This window comes from Schistocerca americana, chromosome 5 (assembly GCF_021461395.2).
Source record: "Schistocerca americana isolate TAMUIC-IGC-003095 chromosome 5, iqSchAmer2.1, whole genome shotgun sequence".
Classification (NCBI taxonomy): domain Eukaryota; kingdom Metazoa; phylum Arthropoda; class Insecta; order Orthoptera; family Acrididae; genus Schistocerca; species Schistocerca americana.
This window is the reverse complement of record NC_060123.1, coordinates 339,838,669-339,852,979: the sequence shown is the minus strand read 5'-3', so window position 1 is coordinate 339,852,979 and position 14,311 is coordinate 339,838,669. Positions and strand designations below refer to the sequence as shown.

Here is a 14,311-nt window from a genome sequence, read left to right as displayed (position 1 = left end):
CGATGATGTTTCGTTGAATGGGTCGCACGCTGACACTTGTTTATGGCTCAGCATTAAAATCGGCAGCAGTTTGCGGACGGATTACCCTTCTGTCATGCTGAACGATTCTCTTCAGTCGTCGTTGGTCCCGTTCTTTCAGGATCTTTTTCGGGCAGCAGCGATGTCGGAGATTTGATGTTTTACCGGATTCCTGATACTCACAGTACACTTCTGAAATGATCGTACGGGAAAATCGCACTTCATCACTACCTCGGAGATGCTGTGTCCCATCGATCGTGCGCCGACTATAAGACCACGTTCAAACTCACTTAAGTCTTGATAACCTGCCAATGTAGCAGCAGTAACCGATTTAACAGCTGCGCCAGACAGTTGTTGTCTTGTACAGGCGTTGCCGAGCAGCGTCCTATTCTACCTGTTGATATATCTCTGTATTCGAATACGCACGCCTATACCAGTTTCTTTGGCGCTTCAGTGTATTACTTCCTGGCTATCGGTTAAACAATTCTTGAGCCTCCCAACTCGTGAAGCGGCTACTCAAACTCCGCTATAGCCTCAGCAAGGGTCCCTGCCCAGCCTACCTGCGACTTTAGGACGATGCTCTCGAGACCGGTGTTACCTACAGAAAGTACCCATTCTACGAGTACTTCGTTGCCAGTTTTCACCGTTTGTTCCCTTGCGATGTCATGAGGTATCAATTACTTTGTCTCCCATATAGCAAAATGCTCACTATGTGACTACAGAAGTGTATATGAGGCCTGAATCTGTCTTGATTTACAAGCAGCGTTAGTTCAATAATTGACACTCAAATCTCATTAACGAAACTACTGAAAGATTCTAAACAAAAGCTGCAGAGGCCATTCTTGGTTAAAGCAGTACCGGCGCTTCCGTTCCCTATACATTTTGATATATTAGACACTAGTATGTTTGTTCAGGTTTTTAATTTGTAAATTGCTTTCGGTCTAAAACATTGTTCAGTTGTAACATAGTAAATCATTCAGATTTTCAAGTGTTGATGAACTTGATTGCATATTTTGTATCCGATGAGAGGAATAACTGACCGATGCTGTCTTTTCCTCTTTCTGTTGTCCAACTTTGAGTGCGCAATGAAAGAATATTAGAGGTTAATGACCCGTCGACAGGGTGGTCGTTAGAGACGGAGAACAAGCTCGGATAAGGTAGGATGGGAAAGGAAATCGGTCGTGCCCGTTGAAAGGAACCGTAGTGGCATTTGCCTTGAGTGAATTAGAGAAGTCACGAAAAACCTAAATCTGGACGGCCAGACGGGATTTGAACCGTCGTCCTCCCGAATGCGAGTCCTGTGTGCTAACCACTGCGTCACCTCTCTCGGTCGGTTTGACAGTCTATCTTTTCTTCGAAGACTGTGACATCTGAAACATGTAATACTTCTAACTTTACTAGTAAATTTTAATATAAATGGAATTAACAATACATAGAATTGTTTATTATAATTTCGAGTGTTAAATTATTTTCTCTTATTTTTACATCTTCTGAACTTCGTGTTTCTGTTTTGAACGTCTCGTTACTGATCTAGAAAGGTGCCAGACCGGGAGTTGAATCGAGATTTTTCTCCTTTTTCCCAAGCCTTCGCTTTGGCAGTTTTTTATGATTATTTTACCGAACGTCCACAACAGTAACAAATGTTTCTGGCGTGTATTGTTGCAGTAACTCTTTACAAATTAGGCAACACATTGCCAGATTAAGACTGAATCATACAGGTTTGTTCCTTTTAACAAATCTTCTGCCATGTATTTACTATGACCAGATTTGCTACCGACACAAAATCAAGTATGCAAGAGAATAAAGCCTCACGAATTGGCACACTACAAGTAAAAATTATATTTTGAGTGTATCTTATATGTTTGCTCTCTATTGATATAGTTGTTTCTCGGTGACCCCTGTCTCTCGTGCTGATCAAGATACCAAAAAACATACGAGGACCCAGAGTTTATGCTTGTCTCCATAGCATCTCGCAAACTACAAGAACTCCGAAAGTAACTTGTAAAATTATACTGGCCATCAAGGGGTCGTTCCTACCGCTGTCACACAGTCGTTTACACACATTATGCCTTACCTGCTGATGTTGAGAAACGACAAGTTACACACAGGATGATTCTTTATTAAGGAATGTATCCTTTTTAACTCAATGTAATCTCTTACGGCTAGAAAGTAGTTAAGAGATAGTGAAGCCGTCAGAAGGGGAAAAAGCGTTGAATGCACTTGCCTCGTCGCAGAGAGTGCAGGTCGGGGGTTCGCTCACTCGGTAAAGCAGGATGGGCGGCGATCTGTGACACATCTGATGGCAGAATGCAATGCTGGGTCAGGCACAAGTGGTTCGGAGCACACCGTTCACAGCACGTTGTTAAATATGGGGCTCCCCAGCACACAATCGCTACAAGTTCTCTTGTTGACCCAGCGGCATCGTCAATTACGACCTCAGTGAGTACAGGATCATCGATATTGTACCACTCATAAATGAAAACGTATAACCAGGTCAGCTGAATCACGTGTCTTGTCGATGGCCGTGGCCAAATACCTTGCCATCCAGGGGAATGACTGTACAAAACCAGCTTCGCACCACTGATTCAGGCCAGTTTGTATTGTGCTATTGCGGACATTCAACTTGGATACGTCTGATAGGGCCACACGGGGCGCTATCAGGCGGCAGCTACACGCCCACAGACCACTGGGCAGCAGTTTACGGGAACTGTGTGAGCCGTGCGTAGCCTCTGGATACCTCCCAAGGGCTTGTGTGATCCTCACCTCGCAAACTCGCTGCTATGCTGCTTTCTGAAGGTGGACCAAAACGCTGTTAAGCAGGTGATGATGATGACGTTTGTTTTGTGGGGCTCTCAACTGCGTGGTCATCAGCGCCTGTAGAAAGTCCCAATTTTTTTCACAGTCCGATCTAACCACTGTCACGAATGATGATGATGATGATGATGATGATGATGATGATGATGATGATGATGATGAAATGATGAGAAATACACAAACACCCAGTCCACGGGCAGAGAAAATCCCCAACAAGGGCGATAATAGAACCAGGGACCACATGATCAAGCGGCAGCAATGCTAGCCCCTAGATCACGAGCTGCGGACGTTAATCAGGCGAACAATATGTTTTGGCTCATCAGTGTATATTACATACATATGTGGAAGAAGTATATCTAACAACATAAATCATAAACTTTGTCATACTATAAATTTAAATTCTTTAAAAAGAAAAGAATGCTGAAATAAGGGGCAAACAAATAAAAACGAGACAAATGGAAGAAGTAAAAATAATAAGCGTCAAACGAAAAAACTACAAAGTACGAAACTTGTCTAGCTTGAAGGGGGAAACCGGATGGCGCTATGGTTGGCTCCCAAGATAGCGCTGCCATAGGTCAAACGGATATCAACTGCGTTTTTTAAAATATGAACCCCCATTTTTATTGCATATTCGTGTAGTACGTAAAGAAATATGAATGTTTTAGTTGGACCACTTTTTTCGCTTTGTGATAGATGGCGCTGTAATAGTCACAAACATATGGCTCACAATTTTAAACGAACGGTTGGTAACAGGTAGGTTTTTTAAATTAAAATACAGAACGTAGGTACGTTTGAACATTTTATTTCGGTTGTTCCAATGTGATACATGTACCTTTGTGAACTTATCATTTCTGAGAACGCATGCGTGATTACCTGTAAAGGTATTTAATTAATGCAATAAATGCTCAAAACGATGTCCATTAACCTCAATGCATTTGGCAATACGTGTAGCGACATTCCTCTCAACAGCGAGTAGTTCGCCTTCCTTAATGTTCGCACATGCATTGGCAATGCGCTGACGAATGTTGTCAGGCGTTGTCGATGGATCACGATAGCAAATATCCTTCACCTTTCCCCACAGAAAGAAATCTGAGGACGTCAGATCCGGTGAACGTGCGGGCCGTGGTGTGGTGCTTCGACGACCAATCCACCTGTCATGAAATATGCTATTCAATACCGCTTCAACCGCACGCGAGCTATGTGCTGGACATCCATCATGTTGGAAGTACATCGCCATTCTGTCACGCAGTGAAACATCTTGTAGTAACATCGGTAGAACATTACGTAGGAAATCAGCATACATTGCACCATTTAGGTTGTCATCGATAAAGTGGGGGCCAATTATCCTTCCTCCCATAATGCCGCAACATACATTAACCCGCCAAGGTCGCTGATGTTCCACTTGTCGCAGCCATCGTGGATTTTCTGTTGCCCAATAGTGCATATTATGCCGGTTTATGTTACCACTGTTGGTCAATGACGCTTCGTCGCTAAATAGAACACGTGCAAAAAATTTGTCATCGTACCGTAATTTCTCTTGTGCCCAGTGACAGAACTGTACACGACGTTCAAAGTCGTCTCCATGCAATTTCTGGTGCATAGAAATATGGTACGAGTGCAATCGATGTTGATGTAGCATTCTCAACACCGACGTTTTTGAGATTCCCGATTCTCGCGCAATTTGTCTGCCACTGACGCGCGAATTAGCCGCGACAGCAGCTAAAACACCTACTTGGGCGTCATCATTTGTTGCAGGTCGTGGTTGACGTTTCACATGTGGCTGAATACTTTCTGTTTCCTTAAATAACGTAACTATCCGGCGAACGGTGCGGACACTTGGATGATGTCGTCCAGGATACCGAGCAGCGTACATATCATACGCCCGTTGGGCATTTTGATAACAATAGCCATACACCAACACGATATCGACCTTTTCCGCCATTGGTAAAAGGTCCATTTTAACACGGGTAATGTATCACGAAGCAAATACCGTCCGAACTGGCGGAATGTTACGTGATACCACGTACTTATACGTTTGTGACTATTACAGCGCCATCAATCACGAAACGAAAAAAGTGGTCCAAGTAAAACATTCATATTTCTTTATGTACTACACGAATATGTAATAAAAATGGGGTTTCCTATTAAAAAAAAACCGCAATTGATTTCCGTTTGACCTACGGCAGCGCCATCTAGCGGGCCAACCATAGCGCCATCTGGTTTCCGCCTTCAAGCTAGACGAGTTTCGTTCTTTGTAGTTTTTTCGTTTGACGCATATTTCGTGAGATATTTGGCCCGGTCACTATCAATGGATCAATGGACCTTGAAGGAAGTACACTTTCACTTTTTTGCTTTATCTCTTGAGTCCTACGTTCTTTACAACTGAAGAAAAAAAGACTTTTTCTTCGTCAATCACGGTGATTGATTGACATTTGAAACAATTTACAATTAAAAAAACTTTCCAAGACTCAGTTACCTTCACAGTTCTACACAGTGAAGAGTTCGTTTTTTCTGAATTGTAAAACTTAAATTGTAGGCTCAATTCAATTTCAGTTAATAAATCATTGCTACAGCAGAACAAAATATAGTTCTAAATCAAACTTCGTGTAGTGTCACATAAACAAATGAAGCAATAAAATAATGATTTAGAAGACACAACAAAAAGTTCCACTTCATATGCCTCCATAGAGAGAAAACTTATTTGTCAAATTTGCTCTTGTCGATCCACGGATTTGTTGAACAAATGTGTCCACGACCCAACGAGTATCTCAGCTTAACCTTACTTATAAGGCAGTATGCACGCAGTATTTTGACACTAGTGGGAATGGCTTCAAATGCAGGTAAAGCATTTCTAACACTGGCTCTGCCACTGTGTTTAAAGATGATGAAGGTTCAGGGAATGGTTTAAATTGAGAGCGAAATATACACATGAAAAACTGTTAAAGTAAATATTACACGTGGAACCTGATGATTACGTTATGCTACTTCGAATGGGTAAAGGAACTTCAACTTGTTTGGAGTTACTTCGTCCTCATACTAAATAAGAAGTTACAAGTACGCTAAAATTTACTCCCTTCTGCTTAGTCCCTTAATGGCAGTTCATTAAATAGCACAACGTGGGAACATATAGTCAATATCGAATGCAGAAGCACTGGACAACTCCGATACTTTTTATTTTATTGCACTCCCGCTTGTGTATTGTGTATACAATATTGATTTTCTTCTTAATTTCTTCCTGGATGACATACGGCTGGTAACGATGCGACGCCTCTATCAGTTTGATATTTGCTGGTGCTACAGTGAGATAAATTGTGAAAAAAACTCTTTTGCACTAAACACATGCGGCGAAACATCAAAACAAGCGACGTCCGCAATCTTGTCAAATTTTCCGTCAGTCACAATTTCTCTCAAATACGCTCTAAGTCTGATAAAAGCGTCAGACTGTACCATACACTGTCAAGTTTTGGCAAGCACAGTAAAGTTTGGCAAATTGTTTGACCGTGTAGGAGATGGTAGCTATCGCTGAAATAACAGGTTTTCGGTTATACCAGTTCTTTCCATCTTCAGTTTAACCTGACTGTTAAAACCGTTCAAAATAACCAGCTCCTGAAATATCTTCGGTTTTTTGTTGCTGTTACTTCCTGTAATAAACGTAGACTTTGAATAAAGGTTGAAAATTCTAATGATGGTGAAGAGTAGGAGGTTTTGATCGTTATGAGGTTGTGCCCGAAATCGTTTTTTTCATTGCCAGCAAAGATTGCGCGGCGATGACGGGAGCGGAAGGTTACAATTTTGTAACTTCCCTGCATTGTCACTTTGCCATGACATCAGTTTTTCACGCTGAAGCAACCGCAAAATGAAGGGCTGAGCTGCCGGTCGAAGTGGCCGTGCGGTCCAAGGCACTGCAGTCTGGAACCGCGAGACCGCTACGGTCGCAGGTTCGAATCCTGCCTCGGGCGTGGATGTGTGTGATGTCCTTAGGTTATTTAGGTTTAACTAGTTTTACGTTCTAGGGGACTAATGACCTCAGAAGTTGAATCCCACAGTGCTCAGAACCATTTGAACCATTTGATCCAAGGGCTGAGCTGTAACCCCAATTTTGCAGCGCTTCAATCAAATTATAGATGTATCAATCAAATGTAACTTCTTCTCCAAGGAATATTGCGAACTTTTTCTCCTTACATGATGTCAAAATTTGTTGAGCCTCCTCCAGTTTTTAATCTTTTAAAGCAAATGGAGCGTTGTACTTCATTCTTACCGCACTTCATAAAATACTTCCAAACTAGGAATGATAGCTTTCTCGAGACCAGATCGGAGTACGTTTTGTGTACTTGACGTATAAGCATACCGCCTAATAGGCCACGCCGCAAGGCAAAAGTTACATTACTGCCTCTGCATTGCTGTACCCATTCTTACGTCATTTGTTTGTTGCTCGTATTTAGCTGTAGGCGTTGTTATGAAAATAATGCTGATCGTTTTTCCCAATTTCTATAATAACCCAATATTTCAAAGCTATGGAAATGTTACGAGTAAACAGTACTCGTTTTTAAAAAATAGTTTTATTTAAACAATAAAAATTTTAGGACTGCTGCTGTGGCATGTTGATATGACGGTTATTTACCGAGTTATTAGTCAAAAATGAAGAAAAAAGATCTGTTGTAACCGATACCCAACCACATACCGAAAAATACCATTTATTTTGTAAGGTGGCTATAATTTGGCACCTTATAAGCACTCATCCACATACTTTGCCGTGATCTACAATGACATTAGATATTATTTGATAGGTAGTACATCGTATATATGAATATTTAAAGGAGACTGACATTGTCATGTACGCCTTGTAAATAATTGTTAACGCTTATTGCATGAAAGGTGACGGAGTGCCTTTATTATCATACTAGTAGAGGTTGGAACAACAGTGGAAATGAAACGGCAAAGGGAACTCAAGCCCTGGGTGGAATGCCCACACAGGTGTGTTGGTCCTGCTCAAACACAGGAAGTCCGAAGATGGACGTCGTAGCACCTCTGTGGTGGAGCACAATAGAGTTGCGACCGGCCGGTTTTTATAGCCGAACTGGAAGGATTATACTTCGGAAACTACGGAAATCTTGGACGCAGGCGAGAGGAATGAAGAAGCGGCACCTCGGAAATCACGCAGGCTTATTTCCAAGGATTTTTACTCAGAAGCGTACCATTGTACGAGTATAGGTTTTTCCTCGCTAAGTTTCTGCGCTGGACGACAAAAGACTAAAATATGGTTGGTCGGCGTTCGGAAGAATCTGTAGAGAAGTAAAATATACCTTGGTTTCGGGAAGGTGATTCGTTTTCGGAATTACGATGTTGGCGAGCTGAGCCTTGCTGGGAGGCCAGCGGTGGAGCAAAGAATGGCTCTGAGCACTATGGGACTTAACATCTGAGGTCATAAATCCCCTAGAACTGAGAACTACTTAAACCTAACTAACCTAAGGACATCACACACATCCATGCCTGAGGCAGGATTCGAACCTGCGACCGTAGCGGTCGTGTGGTTCCAGACTGAAGCACCTAGAACCGCACGGCCACCAGCGTTGGGGAGACGAGATCTTCCGTTGTGGGCGTCAATGTGTGGCAGTCGCTCGATATCAGCTTTGTTGGTACAGACGGACTTGCTGTCTTTGCTCTCAGGAGAGTTTATAGTTAGAACGGTTAGGCAGTGTACTGTTGCGAACCTATACGATTCTGGATTTCACCTCTGGGTTGGAAGTCGTCGTTGAGTACGCAGTGCTCAGTAATTGAGAGCCCTTCCTCTGCCTATACTTACGTTGAGACGTTATCTGAACTCCGTCCTTGTGGCTGGGAGTTAGCGTTTCTCGTCTGTTGAACATAGACAGGAGAAGACAGTATCAGAGTATATTAGTCAGTCTTCTGCAGTTCTAGTGTTCAAATGTTCAAATGTGTGTGAAATCTTATGGGATTTTACTGCTAAGGTCATCAGTCCCTAAGCTTACACACTACTTAACCTAAATTATCGTAAGGACAAACACACCCACCCACGCCCGAGGGAGGACTCGAACCTCCGCCGGGACCAGCCGCACAGTCCATGACTGCAGCGCCTAGACTGCTCGGCTAATCCCGCGCGGCTCTAGTGTTTGAAAGAGTACGAGAACCATCACTTCGACGCACCGAATGCAGTACATACGGTGATATCTCAAATTGCCTCGGCTTGTTAGGGCTATAAAAGCTAAACATCTGTAATCACGTGAGTTTATTTCCACTGAGGTTCCAGGCCACGGTAGATCATCATTCAAATAGTGTCTTCTAGAGTTTGGTACGTGGATGATGTCAGTCATTTCGCGTTATTAATATTAAATCGCGCAGTCATAATAAGGGGCAGAGTTGGGAAATTGATTAATAATTTTACTTGGGAAATGTAAACTTTGTAATATAAAGGTTTTTTTTCTACAATTAATATATAAGCAGGAACAACGTTTATCATTAATTTATGTTTAAATTGTAATTTATAGAATTAAGAGAACCTAAGATCTGCTTCAGGGGTAGTCAGACAGGGCCAAATCTTCATTTTAGCGTTTATTATTTTTCCGTTGCCCACATTCATTTTACACCCGCCTGGAGTTGCATCTTGGAATTTAAAACTAAAACATCGTTTTCGGTTTTTAACCGGTCGGTTTTTCCCATCCCTAGTAGAAGGGCCTTTTGACATGGGTAAGCGCAGTGGGAGCAGGCTAACTACAGATAGTTGTAGGCGACGTTACCGCCGCGCGGAGTGGCCGCGCGGTTTGAGGCGCCATGTCATGGATTGCGCTGCCTCTCCCGCCGGAGGTTTGAGTCGTCCCTCGGACTTGGGTGTGTGTTAGTTAGTTTAAGGACTGTGTAAGTCTAGGGACCGATAACCTCAGCAGTTGGGTCCCTTAGGAATTCACACATACACTGCTGGCCACTAAAATTGCTACACCACGAAGATTACGTGCTACAGACGCGAGATTTAACCGACAGGAAGAAGATTCTGTGATATGCAAATGATTAGCTTTTCAGAGCATTCACACAAGGTTGGCGCCGGTAGCGACATCTACAACGTGCTGACATGAGGAAAGTTTCCAACCGATTTCTCATACACAAACAGTAGTTGACCGGCGTTGCCTGGTGAAACGTTGTTGTGATGTCTCGTGTAAGGAGGATAAATGCGTACCATCACGTTTCCGACTTCGATAAAGGTCAGATCGTAGCCTATCGCGATTGCGGTTTATCGTATCGCGACATTGCTGCACGCGTTGGTCGATATCCAATGACTGTTAGCAGAATATGGAATCGGTGGGTTCAGGAGGGCAATACGGAACGCCGTGCTGGATCCCAACGGCCTCGTATCACTATCAGTCGAGATGACATTCGTCTTATCCGCTTGGCTGTAACGGATCGTGCAGCGACGTCTCGATCCCTGAGTCAACAGATGGGGACGTTTGCAAGACAACAACCATCTGCACGAACAGTTCGACGACGTTTGTAGCAGCATGGATTATCAGCTCGGAGACCGTGGCTGCGGTTACCCTTGACGCTGCATCACACACAGGAGCGCCTGCGATGGTGTACTCAACGACGAACCTGGGCGCACGAATGGCAAAACGTCATTTTTTCAGATGAATCCAGGTTCTGTTTACAGCATCATTATGGTCGCATCCGTGTTTGGCGACATCGCGGTGAACACACGTTCGAAGCGTTTATTCGTCATCGCCATACTGGCGTATCACCCGGTGTGATGGTATGGGGTGCCATTGGTTACACGTCTCGGTCATCTCTTGTTCGCACTGACGGCACTTTGAACAGTGGACGTTACATTTCAGATGTGTTACGACCCGTGGCTCTATGCTTCATTCGATCCCTGCGAAACCCTACATTTCAGCAGGATAATGCACGAGCGCATGTTGCAGGTCCTGTACGGGCCTTTCTGAATACAGAAAATGTTCGACTGCTGCCCTGGTCAGCACATTCTCCAGATCTCTCAGCAATTGAAAACGTCTAATCAATGGTGGCCGAGTAACTGGCTCGTCACAAACGCCAGTCACTACTCTTGATGAACTGTGGTATCGTGTTGAAGATGCATGGGCAGCTGTGCCTGTACACGCCATCCAAGCTCTGTTTGACTCAATGCCCAGGCGTATCAAGGCCGTTATTACGGGCAGATGTGGTTGTTGTGGGTACTGATTTCTCAGGATCTATGCACGCAAATTGCGTGAAAATGTAATCACATGTCAATTATAGTCTAATATATTTGCCCAATGAATACCCGTTTATCATCTGCATTTCTCCTTGTTGTAGCAATTTTAATGGCCAGTAGTGTACATGAACATTTTTGAACGACGTTACCGTGCCCGCAACGCTAAATTTCCGTTCAGAGAATCCTTGAAGCTGACACACGTTGCCGTTTTGTTCCGTCTACGGTCGGTCTGAAAAGCACCATTTGAAATAAACTGTGGGTTGTTTCGACATGCCGCTGTGACGTCCAGTGTGACCTAGCTTTAAGTCGGAATTTGTTTTGTTTCCTCCGCGGTGAGTGGAGCCGCAGCCTACGGCAAGAGAAACGGAATAAAAGTGAGATAGTGTTAATACTTTCATCCTTGTTAACCTCCTCTGCATTACTGCAGATGACGTGTCACTGAGCACATTTGTACTCTGCGTGCAGTACACGTGAGGTGCCTAGTTGTTTCCACTGCCCTGTGTGGAACACATAAGTTCTTGTACACTTCACTAACCTGCTGTCTTCATGATGATGATGTCCCCAGCGCAGAAAACAGCACGCAGGTCGTGGATTCTTTTTGTTGAGGCTGAAATTAACTTCGCGAGGAACTGCTGCTACGAATAAACTATAACTCATTTGGGAAGCCACTCGCGTTTTCATTGATATAGACACGAGAAACTATTCTTGATCACAACGTATTGAACATATCTTTCCACAGTCATTATATCTGGCTAAAATAACATGAAATACATCCTGCCACAGACAATGTCTGTCTACTGGAACCGTGAGAACTGGAGAATAAAATTACGTGAATCAAATACTACTATTACAGACAACATGTCTGTACTTAGCGACGGACGGAACTGTGGTAAATAATATTGCATGAAACAAATACTGCTATAACAGACAATATGTCTCTCTACTGGAACGGTCAGAACTGGAGAGCCGGACTGCCCGAGACACCTCGCGCGCCAAGCCAGCAAGGCGTGATCGGAACGCCACCGAAGTGCATCGGCAGTAATATCGTCAGTCTTTTGTTTCAGTAATACTTTGATTTTGATATGACTGTTTGATAGCTGGCTGTTGAGAGATGTTTATTTAAAAAAATGAAGTAATTTGGATGACAGGTTTCATTAATAATAGCAACTAAAGTTTAACGTTTTGGCGTCGTACCGCCTAACACAGCAGCCAATCACAGAGCAGCAGCATGATGCAGGCGGTCTTTCTCACGGGAATGGTACCGAATCTAACATCTGTCACCGGTACCTCAACCCACATTGCGTCATCTCTATGCTTCTTGCATCTCCGCTGCCCTGGGAGTAGCTTCCTGGAGCCTAATGTGATGGCTTAATAAGCCAGAAATATTACAAGCGGCAGTCGCAGAGCGCGGCTACAGCGTCGGCGCCCCGGGCGTGTTGCAGAGCAGCAGCGGAGCTCGGCGGCGCGGCAGGCGGAGGAGAGCGGGCGCGGCCCCCGCGAGGCCTGGACGTACGACGGGCCGCCGCGCACCCCGGAGCCCGAGGGTCGTGCCTCGCCGCTGCACAACGGCGCGCACGTCAAGTTCGAGGTGCCCAAGGTGCCCGTCATCTTCGTCCTCGGTGAGTCCGCCTCTCTCATCTACTTCTCCCTCTTTTACAATTATCCTCTACCACCGCAATAACTGTACTCGGGGAAGGTCGAGCCATTATCGGACGCGTAAGCTTTTTCCAAATTCCAATACATGGCCTGACAAATAATGTGAAACACCATTGTTGGATGTCAGTGCAACTTACAGCCGTTCACACCGTCGGCTGGTATGTACACTCATGCTCATAAATTAAGGATAATTGCAGAATGTGGTGCCACACAACGTGGCACTACACAAAACTGGCGCTAACGGCATAGGCACATAGGGAACACACACGACACAGATCTGTAAGTCCACGGTATTGCTGATAAGTTGAGAAAACCGTCCCGAAACACATGTGCTACAAAACCCCACTACTTCCGGCACATGTACCCCGACATCAATATGGGCTATGATCACCATGCACACGTACACAGGCCGCACAACGGGTGAAATGTCCCCTTAGAAAAATTAAGGAATTACTTTGCTGGAAAACCCCTTACCTTATTTGATTTTCAAACAGCTGAGCAAAACTGAACGTACTCAGACTAGAGGTGTACATGTCCCGCTTTTAACCCGCCCATGCTTGCCCGGTGGCCAGGCGGGCAGGCCGCCGCTCGTTGTCAACAGAACGGGCAGGCTGCTTCACTCCCAGCCAAGCCAAGCAGAACCCAACCCGGGCAGGCTGCGGGAAACTTGCTTGCCTGCTCATATTACTGCTGAGCTGCGCTACGCAGCCGTTGGGTCTGCGCGCGTCATTGTATTATGAACGTTAATCAAAAGTTTTTATTTTACCTGAGCACCAAAAGACAAACCCCAACATTATATATATGCATTAATTTCAGGTAAAAAATATTGGTTTTATTTGTATATTCTTCCTTTACGCGTATATTTCGGGCTTCTTATCTATATAAATAAAAATTAATTGCCAAATGTGTTGATAAGCGTAAAACTCGAGAACGCCTGGGCCAGTTCGGCTAAATTTTTTTTGCTGTGTTCGTAATTCTCAGGACAAGGTTTTTATGAAATAAAATTTTTCGAAAATCGACCGAAAAATTGGAAAATTTGACAAAAACTGAAAGTGCGTTTTCATTGTGTCCGTGTGTTTTTATTGCATACAATCTTGATGAAATTTTGCACACTATACCTTGAAACCAAGAGGAAGGTCACAGTCTACATAAAATTTCATATGGTGCATGGCAGAGGTTCCTTTACATAACGGAATTCGACAAATTGTACGTATTTATTCCGATCTTGATGAAATTTGGCACACTTGATATTCAAAGCAGGATGAAGGGCGCTGTCTGCTTAAAATTCTGAATGGTGCATGGCGGAGGATACTTTACTTACACACTTCTACACCAACCTACAATTTTATTCCGATCTTGAAGAAATTTTGCACACTTGACCATCAAGAGGAACATCACTGTCTACATAATATTTCGGACAGTACATTGAAGAGAGTACCTTACAAAAGATTTTGACATCATTTGCGGGTTACCATGAACGTTCACTATGTACGCATGTTTCCATGGAGAAGGTTTATGAATATTTACATGTGCATGTATATGTATATATATATATATATATGTGTATGTGTATGTGTATATGTATATATATATATGTATTTGTCTATGAGT

The 14,311-nt window shown here is 43.7% G+C and overlaps 1 protein-coding gene across 1 annotated transcript in view; it reads left to right on the top strand.

Annotated features, from left to right (window-relative positions):
• Positions 1 to 14,311, top strand: part of LOC124616363 (adenylate kinase isoenzyme 5) — a 459,756-nt gene that overhangs the window by 55,927 nt on the left and 389,518 nt on the right. The window contains exon 2 of the mRNA XM_047144672.1: positions 12,487 to 12,663. Coding sequence (XP_047000628.1) covers positions 12,487 to 12,663 — 177 coding nt within the window. The remainder of the gene's footprint in view (positions 1 to 12,486; positions 12,664 to 14,311) is intronic.